We start from the raw sequence: 21,671 nt of genomic DNA, 5'->3' as shown, positions 1-21,671 counted from the left end.
GAAGTCTATGCCTTCCTTTTGTGTATAGCCCTTGGCAACCAAACTTTCCTTGTACTTGGGCTCCCCATCAATTCATTTCACCTTGTAAAGCCACTTGTTAGGGATAGCTTTCCTATCCTTGGGCAAAGGTACAAGCTCCCATGTGTTATTTGCATACAGAGACTTCATCTCTTTTTGCATAGCAAGCTCCTACTTTCTCTTGTTTTCACATGACTGCGCCTCTCTAAATGTTGGAGGCTCACCTTCATCAGTCAATAAAATGCAATCCAAAGATGGCTGAAACCTATGTGGCTGCCTTCTGACAGGTGTAGACCTTCTTACCCAATGATTTGTATTGTTAGGCAATGGGCCGACATCCTCGGGTATGTGCACACCATCACTTGGTGACTGATTTTCAGCATTTTCTTGCTGTTGTAACCTATTTTTAGCATGTTCTTCTTTCTGTCCTATTCCATCCTATGCATCTATTTGCTGTCCATTATCTTCTAGCTGTAGCTCAATAAGTTGTTGCTCATTTTCAGCATAAAAAGGAACATAATCTTTAGCCAATGGTTGTTGAATGGCTGGCTGCTCATGCTGAAATTTGACTTTCTTTTTTTCAAGGTCACCCTGTGTAGCATTTTTCAGCAAATTTGCCTCATTAAATACTACATCTCAGCTGCGTACTATCTTCTTACTCTGAGGAAGTCAAACTCGATAACCCATTTCTCCCTCATATCCATATCCTATGAAGATGCCCTTGATGGATTTCATGTCTAGTTTAGTCCTTTGATCTATAGCAACATGCACAAAGGCATCACAACCAAAGACAGGCAAATGGTCATATGAAGTAGGTTTGCCAAACCAAACCTCTTCAGGAATGTCATTTTTGGATGCTGATTAGGAGAGTGATTGTATACATGAACTGCAGTTTTAAGAGCCTCTCCCTAGAATTGCTGCGGGAGATTAGTTGTGGACAGCATGCATTTGACTCTCTCACAAAGTGTGCGATTATATCTTTTAGCCACACCATTTGATACAAGATTATAAGGGGTTGTCAACTCCCTCTTAATGCCATGCATCTCACAAAACTTTTTGAACTCATTAGAGACATACTCGCCCCCATTATCTGCTCTTATAGCTTTTAACTCAAGCCCTTTCTGTGTGGTAACAAAAGCATGAAACCTTTTAAAGGCATCCAATACTTCCTTTTTACTCTTTAATACACATACGCATGACTTTCCACTGAAATCATCAATAAAAGTGACAAAGTATCGTGCACCCCATATGAAATAACAGGCATAGTGCACACATCAGAGTATTAAATCAAGAGCATTGGACTTTTTAACAACACTAGAGTAATAAGGAGACTTCACATGTTTTTCATATATGCGATCATTACAAAAGTTGAGACCAGAGCCTTTTACATCAAATCTCTCTAAAGAGAAAAGAACTTGAAGGCCTTTTTGACTCATGTGGCCAAGTCTTTTGTGCCAAAGTTCTGTTGAGAAACCCTTCACCCGCAGTTTGTGTTTTTGCGTTTCTGCGTTTTGCATCTAGGGTTTATAGCCCCAAAAAGGGGCGCCATCCTAGACTGACTATGCCTATTTATAGGCCACTCTCTCATTCATTCCTTACGGTTGATTCATTCAGTCCGTCACCTCTTCTCTCCAGCCTCTCCACTACCCTCACACCCCTTTAGGAGGACATTGCGGTTCGTAGTTCGTGGCTGTCTTCATCATCTTCCTTGTGCTACAGCACCCTTGTTCCCTTGTATCACATTCACTCCATGATTCAGAACTTCATCATTCCATTCATCAGAGTTTCGTCTCTCTTCTCTTCTCTTCTTCATGTTTTCCGAGTTCATTCCATGTTTCTCCCCACAAACCCTACTGTCTCACTGGTACGTCATCTTTTGACATGGTATCAGAGCCAGATTTGCTCAAAGAGTGGCAAAGATCCTCCACTCTAGAAGGAAAGACCGGTGGTGAGTTCGGCATCCACTTCTCTTCTTCTTTTGCTGCATCAAAATCTCGTTTTTGCAGGTTTCAGGTGTTTTCAGCTTGCTGTCCACACCCCTTTCACAGATAACATCACAGTCTTAGCTGTCCTTTGCTGTTATTTACAGTCTGGCGCCTGATTTCCAGCCTTCCACTCGCAATTTGCAGCTGTTTACAGCAGAACAACTGTTGCTGATTACTCTCCATTCAGAAAACAATCTCGTTTTTGCAGATTTCAGATATTTCAGCTTGCTACCCACACCCCAAACACGGAGAACATCACGGTCCAAGCTGGCCATTGCTGTCTACAACAGTCTGGCACCTGTTTCCGGCCTATCACACACTGTTCGGAGTTGATTTCAGCATATTGACTGTTGCTGCTATTTTTTCCTGCGTTTTTAATCTTTCTCTCACCTGTTGCCTACGTTTTTAGTCTTTCTCTCTCCTACAGGCTGTCCTACTTGCGTTTAGTCTTTCTCTCTCCTGTTGCTTGCGTTTTTAGTCTTTTTCTCTCTTGTAAGCTGTTCTACCTGCATTTTTAGTCTTTCTCTCTCTTGCAAGCTGTCCTGCCTACGTTTTTAGTCTCTCTCTCATCTGTTGCCTACGTTTTTAGTCTTTCTCTCTCCTCACGTGCGTCTTTCTACTGGTTGCAACCTCTTACTGCTGGTCACATCCTCCCACTGGCAGCTCACTTCTAGCCCTTCCACTACCCTCTCATCCCTTGAGGCGGACATTGCGGTTCGTGCTTCACACTGTCCTCACACCCCTTGAGGCGGACATTGCGGTTCATGGTTCATGGTGGCTAATCTCTTTCTTCTTCAGCAAGGCACACTGGAATCCATGGCTTCTTTATCCAACAAATGACAGACTACTGGGTGCTTCTACTGTGGTATCACCGGACATACCACCAATGCTTGCCGACTTCGACCCTTGCTCCCCACCCCCCGGAGTATATGCGTCTTCCACTAGGCACTCCTTGTGCCACCTCTCCTTTTTGGGCCACAGAGATTGTTTTGCATTAGCTATCAGAGTACTATGCTCAAGGCAATAAGACGCATCCGATGTACACAAAGTCCTTTCGATCACATGGAGGATCAATTGGCGCTACGACCTCTTGGAGATCGTCCCAATGTCAGTGGCAGTCTTCTTCCACTTATTTTCAGGTACAGTGGCTACCACGGCCCGCGGTTCTGCAATCCGCTCCATCGAGAGACAGTGATTGTTTGATACCGTCTCCTCGTCAGTTTGCTCCTTCGAGAGACAGTGGCTGCTTGACTCCTTCCTCTTCTTCGGCTACCCAGTTTGCTCCACTAAGAGACAACGACTGTTGCCCACCTCTTGCCCATTTTGAGCCCTACCCTTCCCCACCCTCAACTCCTTAGGTTCGAGAGGCTACCTGTGGGAGCTTTTCCGCACCCCAGATACCTTCTTTGGTACAACTGGCGGCACTTTCTTCGTCATCAAACATTTCGGAGTCCGTGATCCATGAGTTTTTGGATTCCCTATCTTCTTCAGAGGGGGATTCAAAGGGGGATGTTATTTCTTTACCCTCAGAGGGGGTATCTACTTTTTCTTCGACTTCAGCGAGGGCCCCTCCATCTCCCACCTCAGAGGGGGAACCTACTCCACATGAAGCTCTTCACCCATCCTCTACTTTCTTGGGGTGGCTGTCTTCGACTAGTCATCTCTTCTATTGATACCCAGGATCTTCAGGTACCACCTAGATTGGGACCTCAGAGGTTCAACTGTGACTTGGTGATGAGGCCTTTGTATTCCTTCTAGCATGGATGCACGGAGCTAGTGGCTTCTCTCTTGAGGTTGTGTTTCGGATTCTCCAATTCACTCTGTCTACTGGTCTTTACTGCAGGTTCCCTTTCCGGTGGAAATCTTGGATCTTAGGAATTCTCTACATCTTCTTCCCCCTCTTCTCTTCTTGCCTTGGTCACTTGGTTAGCATGGAGCCACCTCCCGAGATCGAGTACGGGCATATCCTTATGGTTCTCGGCACTACACAAAGTCCAACATTCCTCCTATGCATTGCATGTTTTCATCATCTTTGTACTAGGGCGCTTGGGCAAGTGAACAATTTTTCCACGAGGAACCCTGTTCAAGTGGCACCTGCTGCATGCGCATTCTTCAGCATGTAGCATTGCATCTCCACCTCACTCTTCTCTTGTTCCCCTTTTTGGACCTGAGAGGGGGTGTTGAGAAACCCTTCACCCGCAGTTTATGTTTTTGCGTTTTTGCATTTTGCGTTTAGGGTTTGCAGCCCCAAAAAGGAGCGCCATCCTAGACTGACTATCCCTATTTATAGGCCACTCTCTCATTCATTCCTTATAGCTGATTCATTCAGTCCGTCATCTCTTCTCTCCAGCCTCTCTACTGCTCTCACATCCCTTTAGGAGGACATTGCGGTTCGTGGTTCGTGGGTGTCTTCATCATCTTCCTTGTGCTACGGCAACCTTGTTCCCTTGTATCACATTTAGTCCATGATTCAGATCTTCATCATTCCATTCATCAGAGTTTCGTCTCTCTTCTCTTCTCTTCTCCATGTTTGCCGAGTTCACTCTGTGTTCCTCCCGCAAACCCTACTGTCTCACTGGTACATCATCTTTTGACAAGTTCCATCTGTGAATGAACTTCATCAACCACAATCAAGAACTTGCCAAGTAATGCTTTACAATTCAAATAGTACAAAGTCTTCTTTTGCTGCTCTTAATAATCATCATAGAGCCCTTGTGGACCTTCCAAGATCCACCACCAAAGGTAGTAAAATATCCTCTTGTTTCAAGCTGCCCAATTGACAATAGATTTTTCTTTATGCTAGGTACATATTTGATAGTCTGTAAAATCAGTTGTTGGCCATTTTCAAGGGCCAAGTGAATGGTACCTACATCCTCTATCTCACATGCATAGTTGTTGCCCAAGTAAACCTTGCTTAGGCAACATGTAGTGTATTTTGGAAATGACTCCAAAGAGGGAGTAACATGAAAAGAGGCACTAGTGTCCCCTATCCATGATTGGGACAGCCCGTCATGAGCTGAAAGTAAAGCATTAACTACCTCCTTTTTGGAGATGTGCATATTACCTGTTGCTGCCATAGCATCTACATCATTGCATGATGCTGCAACAAGTATCTCTTTTGTGTCAGGAAGCTCTTCAATGACCACACTAGATGCAACATTTGCCTTTGCAGCTTCTTTTGAGGGAGAGTTGTCATAATCTTTCTTGTCATCCTTCTTTTTCTTTCTTTGTTTTTTCTTTCTTTCTTGCTCTTTCTTGTAGTACTGACAATCAGACTTTTTATGCCCTTTTACACCCATACTAATAGCAAGTAACATCTTGTTGTTTGCCCTTGCTTTTACTCCTACTTTTGCCTTTATTTCCTGCATTACCCCTCTTCTCTGACGTGGCCCTAAGATGATAGCTTGAACCACTGCTTTCTCCATTGGACTTTCTTCTGATGTCCTCATTGAGAATAGGGTCCCTAAAACCATCAAAGGTTGAAGTAGGGTTGTTGCTTAGTGAAACAACCAAAGACTCCCAACTATGAGGCAAAGTCATCAACAAGAAAATAGCCTTCAGTTTATCATTGAAAGATTGCAAACTAGAGTTCTGCAACTACTCAAAATCCCGGTGAAAGCACTCAAATGCTCAAGTGTTCTTAGACTCATCCAACTCCATGTTCACAAGCTTGTGCATGAGATGCACTTGATTCACGGGAGTTGTATTTTTGTAAGTGTCCATTAACTTTTTCCATATGGCATAGTTCGTATTAAGATGCTTAATGTCTGTAAGTACATCATCAGATACAACCGTTTTAATGTATGCAATGGCCTTCTCGTTGAGTCTAGTCCAATCCTCATCTGTCATAGCTGCAAGCTTGGTTTCCAAAAGAACATCATCACAGTCCTCGAGAAACAAAATGCCTTGCTAAAGCCAGTGCCATCAAACCTCTTGATTTCAAGAAGGGATTTAGTATCTTTGCTGCATGAAGCATTAGTGGCCATTATTCAACAAATGCCAAGTACCAATGCTGTGTTTTATGACAATAAATAACAGGCTGAATATTCAGCTAATTTCAGCCCAAAATTTCAGGAAATAAGAGCAAGATTTGATCCAAATACATGTACAGCAGTAGAAAGAATGAATTTCATCAATATAACTGAGATTTCAGCATACATTCCATTCATACACCACTGCAAGGTGACTCCCACTTCAGCAATATCACCAAAAATACATTTGCAACAATCCTAGATTTGCAAATGATCACTAAGATTGCTGCACCATGAATATTCAGCAATACATCAACTCAATAGGAGCTACCTAACATGTGTACTGTATACATATGTGCCCAAAAGCACTTCTAATACACAAAAAACACCAAAATTCTTTGCAATTTCTCCAAAATCTCACAAGTGGGAGATAATAAACTCAAATTACATTGCTTATAGGACCAAGATTGCTTCAGCAATGTCCCCAATGTGCATTTCACACACATCGATTTTTCCAAAACTCCCAAATTTCAGTAAAAGCCCCAAAATTTCATTGACCAACTTGCTCCAATTGCATTAATACATGTTCCTGAGAGCATAAAACAAACAAATTCAGCAAAATTTTGCAAAAGCCCCAAATTTCGCGGGTCCAAATGTGCACCGATGTCAGTAAATTCGGCTCAGCTGAGCAAAATTTCACTGATACATGAAAAGCCCCAAAATTTTCAAAGCTAGTGTGTCCAATTTTTGCAAATCTCTGGTCAAATGTTATTGTTATGCATAAATAGCATCAATTTTGAGAAAAGCCCCAAATTTTAGGCACAAATCTGCAGACTGTGCTTACACACACGAATTGGGGCTTAGGAAGATGTGCCAAGTCATCAAAAAATGTCTCACATGCTGCTGCCTGTCGTTGCTTGGGTCCATGCTGTCTGCTGCCTGTCTCCATTAATTTTCAGGTGCTGCCACTTGCCCACGATTGACTGCTGATCTGTCGCCTGTACATGACTGGCTGCCGCTGACATGGAAAAGCTATGCCTGACCAACTTGACTTGTTGCCTGATCAGAAACCTTGTCGCTTGGTCAAAATGAACGCCTGCTGCCCCTCGATTGATTGAAAAGTGACGACCTTGACTCCTTCGCACGCGCACATTGAATTGACTCGCACTGTTCTCGGAAAGCATGCACACTTTTGCTGCAGCTCTGATATCAGTTTGTTGGGATGAGTGTGCAATGGGAATGGAAAATAGAGCAGGTACAGTGTTGAGAGTGAGAGTGAGAGAATCCCAAGGTGAGTGTACCAGCTTGTCATTATGGTACACAAATAATAAAATGTATTTATATGTTAGGGTACAAATAAGGGTGTGTTTACACGTGTATAAGTTTATACACATGGGGATTTAGGGACTTTACACCCAACAATTTTGATGTCAGATGCACTACCCTGCAATGTGCTAGCTTGCGCTGCCTTGCCATACTCTACACCACTTTTGAATTGCACGCATGTAGCTTGCCTCTAGTTGCCGCCTGCAGTGCCGCTACCTACAAGGTGCTTCTGTCAGCGCCATCTCCTCCATCACCACCTGCCTATTGTGCCTCCTTCAGATGACCTCAGCCACGTCAGCGCCTCTTGGACCTGCCTTACACCGAGCACCAACTGTCACCACCACCATCAAGTCAGCCCAAAGGTCCCGAGCTTTATGTGTGTATCCCGAGGTACCCAAAATTTGGGGCTTTTTGACAACATTGTAAAATGCATATTTATCGACTACAATTTGGAGAGCAAGGGCTATTGCTAGTATGATCCACACACACAAATTTTTTGTTAGTTGGGATGTTATATTAGTTGAAAATGTTGCATTTTCACATGATTAGTTTGAGATGCCAGCCACCCATGACATTGGTGATGTCTTTGAGGGTCTTTTGCCACTTTCTTTGGAGTACGTGTCTACTGTAAATTGCCGGACAGACCTGCAAGTAGTTGTTGCTACACCACATGCTCCCGAACAAGAGACACTTGATCGCCTCATGTAGTGGAAGATGCAATACAGCATGAAAGGGCTGCTTTAAATGCAGCTAAAATAATCCCTAGATGGTTGTATGCACTCTCTAGAAGAGTTGGATGGATGCTTCCTTACCACAATGCACTAGAAGTGCTGCTAGGCATGCAACACATGATGCAAGGGGGGTCCATTTGGCTGATTTTATGGAGGTAGATGATTGTGATGAGCATGTATTCATGAGCTCACTACTAGATGATGATGAGCGTACTTCCTTCGATAAAGCTCAGCAAGATTTACATTGGATTCAGGCCATGCAAGAAGAGTTAGACTCTATTGCCACTAACTCTACATGGGATCTTGTGGATTTACCACTTGGTCAGAACTAGCAAAGGGTTCAAGAATAGTCTAATTGCTCTCACTCTATACATTAAGAATGAAGGGGGGGACTTGTTGATTATCATTCTTTATGTGGATGACATGTTGCTCACTAGACCTAAAGAGGATAAAATTACAGATTCCAAGGCTGAATTGAAACATGCATTTGCTATGCCAGATATGGGCTGTCTACACTATTATTTGGGGATAAGAGGGGGCTCTAATGTTGTGGTGTGATTGGGACGGTATCGAGATGGAGTGGGATTGGGATGGGAAGTTAGGGAATGGCCATTTTGTGTTACTATGAGAGGGGGAGACTTGCATCTACAAGCTTATAGTGATTCAGATTTGGTTAGTGATGTAGACACTAGGCAGTCTACTAGCATACACTGTTATTTTCTAGGTTGCTCATGCATTTCATGGCTAAGTAAGAAATAGCCTACGGTGGCTACCTTGTTTTGTGAGGCCGAGTACAAGGCAGCTTCATGGCAACAGTGAAATATGTATGGTTGCGTAGATTGTTGGTTGATCTCTATATACCATTGGAGGGTCCTTTCTACGGCCATTTTTTTTGGCAGTCAGAGTACTATTGCAGTAGCACGAAATCTTGGGTTTCATCCTTGCATGAAACACATTGAGGTGCTTTACCATTATGCTAGAGAGATATGCTATGTAGGAGACAGTAGCTTGATGTATGTACCCACACAGGAGAATTTAGTAGATATTTTCACCAAAGCATTATCAAGTGAGAAGTTTGGAGCTTTTTGAAAGTTCTTAAACTTATTACCCTTAGACGATTGATGATCCTTGTACTTCATCACATTGACACTGCAGGGGGTTATTAGAATTTGCCAATTTTGGACAATGCCCATGTAATTCATGTGGTATAGACACTTATTAAAGTGTCAATGTAGTGTGTGTACCTCGTGTCTTTAGACATTAAAGTAGTGACACTAGGAACTAGAGTAAGTTAGCCTAACTCAAATTAGTTGGTGGAAGGCTGGTTATGTCAACCCATGACCTAAACCCATGTCGTACTTTCACCCTATCTTTCAGTTCAGCAAGTAGGCTCTCTTGCTTTGGCTCACTCATTGTCATAGTCTCTCATTTCTCTCTTCTCCATAGCTGGTGCATTTCTCATACTAGGTTCTAGGCCTTTTTCTCTCTTAAGCATTGCGATGCTTTATACTTTCACATTGTTGCACTTCTATCTTTATCAGCATGAAATCTTGCATCCAGTTGATTAGCCCGTCGTGTGTATTTGACATGCTAGGAGCACTGAATGCATTAGGAAACATTCTTGTTTGCATACTTTGGACCATTGCAATGTGATTGTGCATGGGAATTCACATACTACCAGCCATACCAAGATACATTTTCCCATACATTGCATGCATTACTAGTTGCATTTTTCCTCATGACCAACACTAAATGGAGCATTTGCATGACTAGCATTAATACCATGAGTCCCAAACATAGTGGGTTGTATATATGCATTGCCAAACTTGCCACATTGTACCCTAGCATTATGCCAACATTGCTATACATGGGGTTATGCATATTACCAATCATATCCGGGTACATTGGGCCTTGCACACCATGCATTGGTTGCTGCATACCATTAAGGAGTTGTGCCATACATTTTTGTATGTGGTCCTTGATCCACCATAGCATGGAAACTAGGGCCACCACCATAGTATCCTGGTTGCCCCATAATTGAATGTATGCCATGCTGTTCAAAAAGCATTGGATTGGCACTTCCAAGTTGGCCTTGCAAATACATCAATTGCCCCATTGGCATCATTTACGTATGCTCATTGTCCACATTTGGAACATCATGCTATTGTATAGGCTCTTCCTTTGGTTCATCTTGTTGTCTTGAAGCTCTTGAAGACAATTTTCTCTTCTTGCTTGTGCTGCCCCCTTTAAGGGATTCAAAAAGTGCATGAACTGAGAATCATTTGCCAATTGCACAAACATTTCAGTTGCTGTTCTTAGCTGATCTTTAAACTGGTCATTAGATTCCTCTTCCTCTTATTGCTCATCAGTCTCTATAGGCCTAGAAGGACTCAGATGTTGGTCTAAACTAACATTATCAGCTTGCTGTCCATGCTGTAAGCCTATTCCAAAATTAGGCATTGCATTTTCCCCTTCATTATATGCATTTTTAGAATGAGATGCATCATCACTGCTTGATCCCATCTCATTGTAAGAGGACATTACTTGGTGTAAATGCTCAGCTGAACACAATTTCAGCACTAGAGTAAAACTTTTGACCTTCAACCAGGTGCCTCGGGCCCACCAATTTAAGGGAGTTGATAGTATCCCAGCAATGGAACCTTGAAACCAGCCTTCCTCCTTGGAGAGGGTGGTAATGACATGATTGATTAACAATTATAGCAAGTATTAAATTCACATAACTTGAAATGCATACTTTATCTCTTAATTTTTGAACAATGGACAGCATATTGGCTCCAAAATTGGCACCCTTTGAGGTATTTCTTTAGCTTTTATTGCAAATAGATGGAGTACAATTAAGATTCTATGATCTCCTCTACTAATCCAAGTGCCTCTTGCTGTTAAAACTGACCAACAAGCCTTCAAACCAATTTGCCCCTTCGTTTGCTTGGGGATTGGCTTTCAACCTACTCCTTGAAAGACAATTTTAGCTTGATATTGGCTGGTTGGCCTCTTGAATCTCCCTTAAATTTTTCTATTTTAGTTGCTGGAATTCAAGTCCTAGGTTTTCATTTCTGAGCACGCATCCTAAGATAGCTGTCAAAACCATAATTTTTGTTGTTTACAGTAGAGATCGGCTAAAATCTCTTCCTTTGATGACTCAAACTATTGGAAAATATTGAGGGGAATTGAGAAATGATTGGAGAATGAGAGAGAATGTTGTAGAGAAAGGAATTTCAGAGTTTCATTGTAAGAAAGGCTAAAAAAACTGATGCTACCCTACTCAAACAGCTATGCCGAAAGGACCTTGGGTTGTTGTCACTTGTAGTTGGAGGGCTCCAAACAACCTCCTCTCTCACAATGGTTGGAATAGACTTCCACTAGTCCCTAAAATCGTTTTTTCCACTTGTATGGGAAGCTTTTGCCAAGTGGCAACCTTTCAATCCTATTTCTAGCATTATCCAACTTATTAAATCAATTTTTAGAATTAATATTTTAAAAATTAATTTAATAACTATTACAGTGCCTAGAAAAATAATTTCGCCAGACAGTAATTAAATTGGCTAGGCCAATCTGTCTTTCTAATATCCCTAAGTACTTATTAGTCCTTAGGTTGGTATTAATTAATTCATTAATGCCTAGTCTCTAAGGTCATGTCTCTAATGTCTCCACTAACATTAGTGGCTAATAAATTGGTCTAGGCCAAAATTTGACCTTTGGGTGTTTCGGGATCTTGGCTCTCACACTGTGAAATAATGAAATTGTACCTCACATTTACAAGTCACATTAGCACATTTGATGGACTTTTAATCAAATGCTAAGCAAAGCAATAAAATTTCATGTTCTCGTGATAGCACATCTATTTACCATGGGATGGCGGTGATGAATATTCCCTTCACTTTGCTGTGACACTTACCTTCTCACATATTGAACTCTTAGTCCCGTAGGGTTTTTCATCCTTTGCTTATGATGTGTTGTCACCCACTCCATGGGTTACTCCCACGTAGGGATTTTCATTCTTTGCTCCACGTGTCCCTGTCTCTTCTCCATGGGCTACTTCTATGGTCACCACACCCATGCCTATTTGGTCCATTCTCACTTTGGATCCACTGTGCAGACTTCTTGCATGTATGGTAGGTACTCTGGATTACTTTCCAAGTGTATTCCACTCCCCTACACTACTCACCTTGTCCATCTTCCCATCCTACAATACTACTCTTACTACAGCCAAGAATGACTTCACAGAAGGCACATTTTAACGGTTTGAATTTCACTACTTGGTCAAACTTTATTCAACAAGTACTTGAATCTCAGAGTGTTTGGGACCTAGTTGTTGGTCTAGAGCCTATCTCAAACCCTCGAGTGGCTCACTTTGATCACATCCATCAATGGAGAGCTTGCAATGCCACAACTAACGTTGAACTAATGCAAGGATTGCTTTTTGAGTTTGTATCTTAGTTACAACATTTTCTCCTTGCATCTGAGCGTTGAAGTCATCTCATTGACCCCTATGTGGTGCAAGATTGCACTTGATGTATCAATCATAGCTTTGAGTCTTAGGAGTTTTTTATTAAGGAAGGAAACGATTTGAAAGTCAAGTTGGCTGAATATAGGTGCTAACTCGTTGAATTTGGCACTATTGGCTCTCTGAAGTTAGATGGTGATCGAGTTACGTCCTTTTTGAATAAGTTGCTTGAAAAATACTTTCAGTTCATTCAACATATTCTTGTTGCCTCGATTGTCGATTTTCTACGAGTTTGAGTGTCAGTTCTTGCATTACACGAGGCCGCATGATTAAGTCCACAAGTTCTTCACATACTCTTATTTAGAGAAGGGTTTGGCTGCATCTTCTTTGTGAGGGAACCACAGGTGGCGAGAACTCACAAGATGCAAAGGCAAGTCAAAACAAGGGTGACACCCCTTCCTCCAATGGAAACAAAGACTCAAAACCCATCTAGTAGCAGCTCCCTAAAAAGAAAAGGTTTTGCACACACTATTAGAGATTAAGACATATTCTCCCTCCAATGGAAACAAGGACTCAAAACCCATCTAGTAGCAGCTCCCTAAAAAGAATAGGTTTTGCACACACTACTAGAGATTAAGACATATTCTCCCTACGGGGCACAGTTACTTGAAAGCCCGCAAACCATATTCATTCTCACCCCAAAACAGAAAAAAGGAAAGTTTAATGTGGTTCCATCCACCTTTGTAGGACTTGATAGGCCACTGGACAACCAATGAGCACTCTGTTTGATGCCCTGTCCTCTTTGGGGTGACTATTTGGACTCTATAACCAACCTTCCTTCAGTGGATGGGTGGTAAATCCCTGATTATAATTAAATTACAGTAGCAAACAATTAATGCAAATCTGAAAATATAAATTTACCTACTAATCTTGGACAATGTACACCCGATTGGTCCTAAAATTGGCACCCCTTTAAATATTTCTTTAGCTTTATTGAAGAATAAGTTGATTTACAATGGGATTCTCCTAATCCCGTTCAGTATTCCAACTCCTCTTGCTGTGATGAATCACTAGCAAGTCTTTAATCCGATTTGCCCCTTGGTTCGGGCAATCAATTGGCCATCACCCGCTTTGATGGAAATGGAAAATGCCCCAAATTCAATTATTTGCTGGTCTCTCCATTTGAATAGGCTAAAAACAGCTTCAGCCCTGTTCAATCCAAGTCTTGGAGCTTTCAATTTTTGGCACGATTCTCAAGGCTGTTGCTAAATGCTAATCTCTACTGTATATTAGGGTTTACAGCAGAGAAATCTGAAATTTCTCAGCCTCTAAGGGTCCAAATGTTGAGATCTTCAGAGCAAGGCTATGAAATGACTGGGAGATGAGAGGGAAAGCTGTAGAGAGAGAAAATTTAGAGTTTTGTCGCAAAGAATGATTGGAAATCAGTCAAATGCAGCTGCTGCTCTGCCACAACAGATTGTAGATGCAAAGAACCGAAGAAAATCAGTCATTTATAGCTGCTGCCCTGTCTCAACAGCTTGTAGATGCTATCTCTTGTTGTTGATTGGTCTTCTCTTGCCCTTGGCAGCCTCAGAAGGTCGTCCAATGGCTGCAAATAAGGCTAGCAGTCTCCCCTCTCTCTCTTTTGCAGGCTGAATTTATAAAAATGCCTCTCTCTAGCCTCTTAAGACGTTTTTCAGTCTTGCATGGGCATTTTTGACAAGTGGCAGCCTTCCCAAATGGTTTTTCTAGCATTTTTCATAATTAAATATTAATATTCAGCCTTTAAATACTGAAAATTAATCTAATAATTATTTCAGTGCCTTGAAAAATAATCTGACTGGCCAATAATTAAATTGGTTAGGCAACTTTCATTCCCGAGTGTCTTTGTGCCATCTTTGACCATCAAATTAGCATTAGGTACCATTAAACGCCACTTCTCTAGTGTTACCGATTGACACTTATGGCCAAATGGATGATCTAGGCTAACAACTGGTACCAGATACCACCAAGTACCTATGCGGTATGACTTATAGCAACTTTTGCCTTTGACATCCTATGATTTCTTTGGGTCCCGGACTCGTAAATTTACTTTAATCCCAGTTGCACCTCACATGTGCAACATTTACTTAATCATGTGATTAAAAATTAATCCATATGTTAAGTGAGGTTTCAAAAATACATGTCCTCATGACAGACTCCCTTCGTAAGATAACCATTGCTTCTGTAGTCTTAGTAGGTCATTGGTTGGGCAGTCGATGTGCACCCTCAATTTTGTGCTTGAGAGGAGGTGCTGAGCTAAAAATTCATTACCCTCTGATTAGCTCTTTAAAACAACCCCAAAATAGTAAATTACCAAAAGTCTCATTAAATAGGAGCGGTTCTAGAGGGTTTTCTTGTCCCACATGCAAAACCTAATTTGGGAGGATCGTTCCACATCTAAAAATAGATAGGTTGGCCACCATCTAGCCTCATCTTTGTCTTGCAGGTTTTGGTCATCAGCCCTCTTCCACTGGTTGCCCAGCACCCAATGACTACTGGTACATGCTGGTACATGGTCTGTTGTCACTCGCCTCCCATTGTTGCCAGTGATCAGCTGCCATCATCTTCAGCAGGTCATTTTTGTGCTTTCAGCACTTCTCTTCATCAGCCTCTGCTTTGACTGGTGGTTGCTGCACTTGGGATCCATCTCTAGTGGATAACACACATCGACCTCTCTCTTAGCCCACTCCCATGAGAATCACCGGCTGTTGGACAGCTCTGCCTTCAGCACCTTGTACATTCTTTCCTTCATTTACAGCATTCATTCATTCACTTCAGATCTCTCTCTCTTCTCTGTTTGTGTTTGTGTCTTGTGTTTTGTATTTTTCATATTGCGTTTTTTGTGTTTTAATCGTGTTTGTATATTTTGTGTTTTCTCAATTCAAACCCTAGCATATCTTCACACTCTCCACTTCTATGCTTGCTGCCATTTGGCAAGAGAGAGAATCATTCACCAAAGGTGCGCAGGACCAAGTGAATACGTCAAAGGACGTGTTATGAATTATATCGTGAGATGTGGCTACTATGCTTATTCAGATTATTCTAATGTTTTCAGCACCTAATGTGCTTGTGTCTAACAGTAGTTTGGTCCATGACTTAGTGATGCTGAAAATCATTGTCTATACATGTCTTTAAACATAGAATTAAGCTATAACAGATGCATAGTCTCTATGTTTATGATTTATCCGTTCTGTGCCAGCTGTAAATCAATTTGAGGTTCTTCAGAAATTGTGATGGTTAACAGCGTGTTTCAGGAGGTATTATACTTGCCGAAGAGGGCATCAATGGAAGCATCTGTGGCACCAGAGTTGCAGTTAAAAAGGTATTGGAACACCTCCAATCTGATGAGCGACTGGCCAACCTGAGACAGACCGAATCACCTGCCACAGATGAGGAGGTGGAAATACATCATGGACATACATCAAAATCTCCTCTGGCAGCTGCTGATGATGCCCCTTTTCGCTGGGGCCATGTACGCGTAAAGCTAAAGAATGAGGTAGATGAGAGATTCGTTAGTATGTAAGGCATATACTGTTCATACTTCATGGTGATTAGACTTTTTGTTGGCATAGATTGTCACACTAGGTGTGGATGGAGTTTCTCCAACGAATCAAGTGGGTAGATATGTAAAGCCAAAGGATTGGAATGCTTTGATCAGACAGCCGGGCACGGTATGTTGGTTTCCTCCATCTTATATGTTTGTTTTTGATTGTGGACACCTTACTGTGGGTGGTTGGTTTCTCTTTGTTATTCCTTCTTTTGAGCTAAGATATGAGTTATGTAATAGAACAACAAAAGTTGTGTAAAAGTTATCGTGCAGATGGTTGTAGATGTGAGAAACTCTTATGAGATTAGAATTGGGAAGTTCAGAGGAGCTGTGGACCCAGAAACTGATTCCTTCAGGGAGTTCCCTTCATGGGTGGAAAAGCGCCTTTTGGGGCCTATGGCCAATGCTCAGACAGATATGACTCCACCAAAATTGTCAACACATACACCACAGAGGGTTGCTATGTACTGTACTGGTGGAATAAGATGTGAAAAAGCAACGAGCTTATTGATGAGCAAAGGTTTTACTGAGGTAACTCCTTGGCTTAAAACTTGTGCTTTTATTATTTTCAGTACACTCTCGACTCATCTTTATTGATGAGATTTTAGATAGTTAGCCTCTATAAAAGTTACAAATGCTTGTTCCCTGCTGCATTGTTTTGTTACTTCGTAGTCATATTTTAGTACATATGCATTTTCTGATGAATTGTTAAAGCTTTTCTTGTCCTCTCTTTAACTTGAGGTGGTAGACCAAAATTAATGTGACGTTCCCCTCCCATACAGTTGTCTAGCATGGCTTTAATTCTTTCCAAATTTGGCTCCCAACTGGGTTACAATAACTTAGCTCTACCTCTGCTTGACTTGGGCCAAAACATGAGTAGTAGTCTTACAAAACACTTATTAGCAGCCTATAAGGGTTATAGTTATACAGTCTTGCCATTTGGACCCAGGTGCTAGTGCTTGAACATGGCCCTGCTGGCAATCTGCCGCAAATTTAGTCAATTATACACACTCAAATGAATTGGTGGGAACATTTGTAGTTCTCACCAGATTCAAAGTAGACAAATTTAAAAGCTTAATGATGTATCTGGTTCTTAGAGCTGTCTAGCTTTTCCATCCTCAAGGTACTTTTAACTTGACAAATGTTTAGAGTAATGTGGGAAATAGGAAATGAGACATACAATGTTTATAGCTCAGGGTTTTCTCCTCTTGCAACAACAAGGTCTTTGCGCTTAAATGCGTCCACGTATTTTCCAGAACAAACTTCACTAATGCTGGATTGAGTTTTTCTTTTTTGGTATTGGCCTGCTCAAGAGGGGTACTCCTGAATGTTCAATATAATCACCTCAGGGATTGGTAGATAGACACCCCTGAGATGCAGAGAGTAGGGACAGGTTCATAGATCTGCATGGAGAGGTACACAATGGGGAAGTCCAGAGTGGTAGATGGATCACATAGAGAGGTAGAGAATAAAGAGAGTGCGTTGAAACTCTTAACTGACCATGTATTGCAACTCTTCAACTGACCTTGCAGTCTGTATGAGGGGGTTGTGGAAGATGGGGCAAACTATCTGTGAGGACAGCTAAAGAAACAGGGGTTGAATGGACAGCAACAAAAGAAACATCACTTGTTGAGATCAATTCCTGTTGCAGCAAGTGACAGTTGATTATCCACCATACCCTTGGGTGAAATGTGTTTTTACTTCAAAGAGATTTAGTTCTCTGTTAAGCTTGCCGGAGTTCATGGAATTTGTCTGTCACCAACATAATGCTCTTACTCGGTTTCCTTTCATGGACTTATTTAGCCAGTCAATTTATTCATTTACTGTGCTATATTTGTACTTGATCAAGTCTTCTGGGTTGTGCAAGCTATTGAGCTTTTCTAATTCATGTATGTTTGTTTACAGGTGTACCATCTTGAGGGTGGCATATTGAAGTATTTGGAAGACATACCTCCTGCTGAAAGCATGTGGGAGGGAGAGTGTTTTGTCTTTGATAAACGAGTGTCTGTGGAGCATGGGTTGAAGCCTGGAACTTACAAGTTGTGCTATGCTTGCAAAAAGCCAGTAAGTGATGAAGATATGCTTTCACAAGATTGGGAAGATGGAGTTTCATGCCCTCATTGTATTCATACCAAGTCTGAGAAAGAAAAAGAAAGGGCTAGAGCTCGTCAGAGGCAGTTTGAAGTATGGGGAGCTGTAGGTGGACCTAATAACGGCAGGCATCCAGTTCTTCCCTCACAGAAGGGAACTGCATACGGTGACCTAAGACTGTCAAAGTCTGCTTAAGGAAGAAATTGTACGCAGCATAAGCCAAAGTTTTTGGTTTGAGAGATTTACAAAGGCATCATTTGTATGCAAGACCTCAGGTTTATACAAATGACCTCGATTAAATGAATGGATGAGCAATGGTTGCTGAGTTTGGATGTTCAAAATGATTAAAACATGTACTACTGTGCTACTTATATGGGAACGTCATGCTATTGCCTCTTAATGCAGAATGTTTCAGCTAGGTACTTCATTAGACAGCTTCTGAAGTGGTGGTGAGCATTTCATGATGGTGTGTGATGTAAAATAGTTGCTTTTGTATTGCATTTAGTGTATTACACCATCACATGTCTCAGTAGAAAGAGAGAATTGGTACTGGACTGGCTCAATCCATAGAATCAAGCTTTTCTATGCTGTAATGAAAATATTTGTCAGATTCAGGATCTGCTTTATGGGTGCGACATTGTCTTGTGTGGGGACAACCTCCTATCTCAGGTTCATTTGTATCTGGCCAACTTTGTGTACTTGCACAATCTGTGATGTTATCATGCTAGGGTTAGGTGACTAAATTAGAGACGCTGGAAAAGGGTCTTGCACTTGTTGTCATGGTTGTTATTGAATTCCTCATTTCACTTGAACATCCAAATGTTCTACAAAGGTGGTGGTGGCAAACTGCCCACAATGGTCTATGCACCAAGACCATCAATTAGATATTGGCAACAACAAAGAAATATCAAATGGTGGGAGTAGGACCTGCCATGCTCATGAGACCTTTTGCAAGACAATGTCAAATGTATATGAAAGTGGTGTTGAATTGCTGATAGGCCCACAGGTTAATCACACTAATTTGACTTTGGCATATGGAAGTGGTAGTGGACTGCCAGTATGTTTCATTGGTAATGCCTTAACTATGACAATTGGCATCTCACCATTTGAGAGGACTTCGATGTTAGCATTTGAGACTGACATACTTATTTTGATTTGATGCGAGACACCTTTGGCTGTTGATGATGTGGGCCCAGTGACCATGAGTTGTTCTAGAATCATCTGATTCTGTTGGGATGTAGTTTCCATTAATGTATTACTAGGGGTCAATGGTTTTGGGAGGGGAGAGAGATGTTGTAGTTGTGAAGGTCCATGACTCAATTGTAGGTATGTGGTTGCAAATGGGTGTGTTCTTTTAGTGAGCTTCTTTAGGCAAGCTTTTGAGGGAGAATTCTAGTTAGCTGAGTTTTTGGAGACATGTGCCCCTACTAATCCTAATCTATGTTTGCCACCTACCCTATATGGATATGCCCATCTTAATTTGTTAACATAGCCTTAGAACTCCTAAATCCCAACCCCTTGAACCCATGCAATCAATAATTTGAAACATTTGCAACTAGGACTTCATGGTTTGAATCAATAATTTGAAACATTTGCAATTAGGAATTCATGGTTTTGGGATCATCACTTCTTAGTAGGACAAAAGGTGTATTTTTAACCTACTTATACATGTGAGGATTCTTATGCCTTGTAAGATCATATTTCCAGCGGTTGCTTTGAAAAGAAATCAAATGCCAACATTTGGGAAAATAACTTGGTAATTACTAGGATTTCAAAAATACTTAAAAGGTTGGATCCATGAAAAAAATACATGAGTGCAAAATTTTGGTGATTTTGATCTCAAAATTATTTGAGAAGGGCCAAAACTTTAAAAGTGATTGTAAACATGATTTATTTGAGCTTTATATAAAGTCTTAGAAGGAGAGTTTGTGATAACTCATGACCATTTTTAACGTTTTTAGAAAAAGAATTCTTACATCTCACACATGAACATGAAAAATGAAATGAGTGTTTAGATTCTTGGGTCATTTCTAAATAACATTATTTGGAGGGGTAATTTGGTGATGTTGACTCCAAAATGAGTTGATAAAATTCAAACACCTTGAAAATGGCTATAAATATGACTTATTTTGACCTTAAATAAAGTCTTAAAGTGCTACTTTTTTAGCCTTAGGGTGGTTTGTACTTCAATAAAGTCCCATGAAGGTAGCTTTTTGAGTTGTCGCATGGTCTGCACTAGCAAGACTAACCTAGAGCTCAAAAAACCACCTCTCAAAGACTATATCTAAAGGCAACTTGGGTCAACTTGCAATTATTTAGAACATTTTTGACATTTTGAGCTCATTCTTGGGGTCAAAATCACGAGAATTATGAGCTATAGCATACATTTTGTATAGATCCAAAATTTTATGTAAATTTAGGCTACTTTGAATATCAAGTTACTTGCCAAAAAATGGATGAACTTTCATGGACTAGTTTGTTAAAAAAAAACTTTGCTTGCAAGATCTCAATTAGCTTTTAATAATGTAGCTAGACTAGGTCGTCATGTTTACCATTATTTCCAAGGTTTTTGGGCGTTTTGAGCTCCTTTTTGAGATTAGAATAGCCATTTATCTACAATAATTTATGCTTTATATAGATTTATATGTTTCACTTATTCTTGTGAGAGTGGTAAGTTCAAGTTGCTTTTCCCAAAAGGTAACTTTAAATCGTTTCAAAAGATTGCTTAAACAAGATTGCCAAAAAAAAAAAAACACCATTGATCTTAGGCTCATTGTATCTTGCCAAATTTATGTGCTTGCACTTCATGTGATGTGATTAAGCTAGGCTTGCTAGCTTTGAGGCTAAGTCATTGTAAGCCTATATATAGGCACCCTAATTAGTAGACATGTAGGCTAGTGTCCACACACACACACACACACACACACACACACACACACACACACACACACACACACACACACACACACACACACACACACACACACACACACACACACACACACGTGCATGGATGCACACACCCATTGTGTTGAGTGCCCATATGTTGCATCCACCAAGAGCCATGAGAGCTTCTACTTACATAATTTCAAATACAATCAAGAAGATTATACAATTTAGTCTAACTCTTTGTACGCTGCTTAATTTTTGTCATTTAATGTGATCACTCGAAGTGAAAGTGTCAATTGTCCTTGCTGAAGTGAGTTGTTGTCTTATGTGATCATCTGAAGTGAATAGAAACCAACCAAATAAATTTATTGTAAGTTTAAACTCTCAAGTTGGGTGCTTCTTTGCTTGCAAATTCTCATGTGAATGTATTTCATGGAGATGGGACGCAACAATCTGTATACTAAGGTGTGGAGCATTTTCTTTCTTTTGCATTTGGCATGACATTAAGTACTTCCCTTTTGTAGCCCTCATGAAATGTCCCATCAAGTCGTAGAGGATGAGATTTTGGATAACATGGTACACCATCTATTTTTGCAACCGGTTCAG

At 41.0% G+C, this 21,671-nt stretch overlaps 1 protein-coding gene across 1 annotated transcript in view; it reads left to right on the top strand.

Annotated features, from left to right (window-relative positions):
* The window catches only part of LOC148027995 (Rhodanese/Cell cycle control phosphatase superfamily protein), a 29,835-nt gene extending 11,073 nt beyond the window's left edge, over positions 1-18,762 (top strand). The window contains exons 2-5 of the mRNA XM_087689683.1: positions 15,783-16,034; positions 16,111-16,209; positions 16,359-16,616; positions 17,991-18,762. Of these exons, the coding sequence (XP_087545809.1) occupies positions 15,783-16,034; positions 16,111-16,209; positions 16,359-16,616; positions 17,991-18,371 (990 nt within the window). The 3' untranslated portion in view covers positions 18,372-18,762. The remainder of the gene's footprint in view (positions 1-15,782; positions 16,035-16,110; positions 16,210-16,358; positions 16,617-17,990) is intronic.
* The last annotated feature ends 2,909 nt before the right edge of the window (positions 18,763-21,671 follow it).

Source organism: Lygodium microphyllum, chromosome 12 (assembly GCF_053477565.2).
Source record: "Lygodium microphyllum isolate KBCC chromosome 12, Lygodium_microphyllum_v1.1.10, whole genome shotgun sequence".
Classification (NCBI taxonomy): Eukaryota; Viridiplantae; Streptophyta; class Polypodiopsida; order Schizaeales; family Lygodiaceae; genus Lygodium; species Lygodium microphyllum.
The sequence above is the reverse complement of the archived record's forward strand: the minus strand, read 5'-3'. Positions and strand labels throughout refer to the sequence as shown.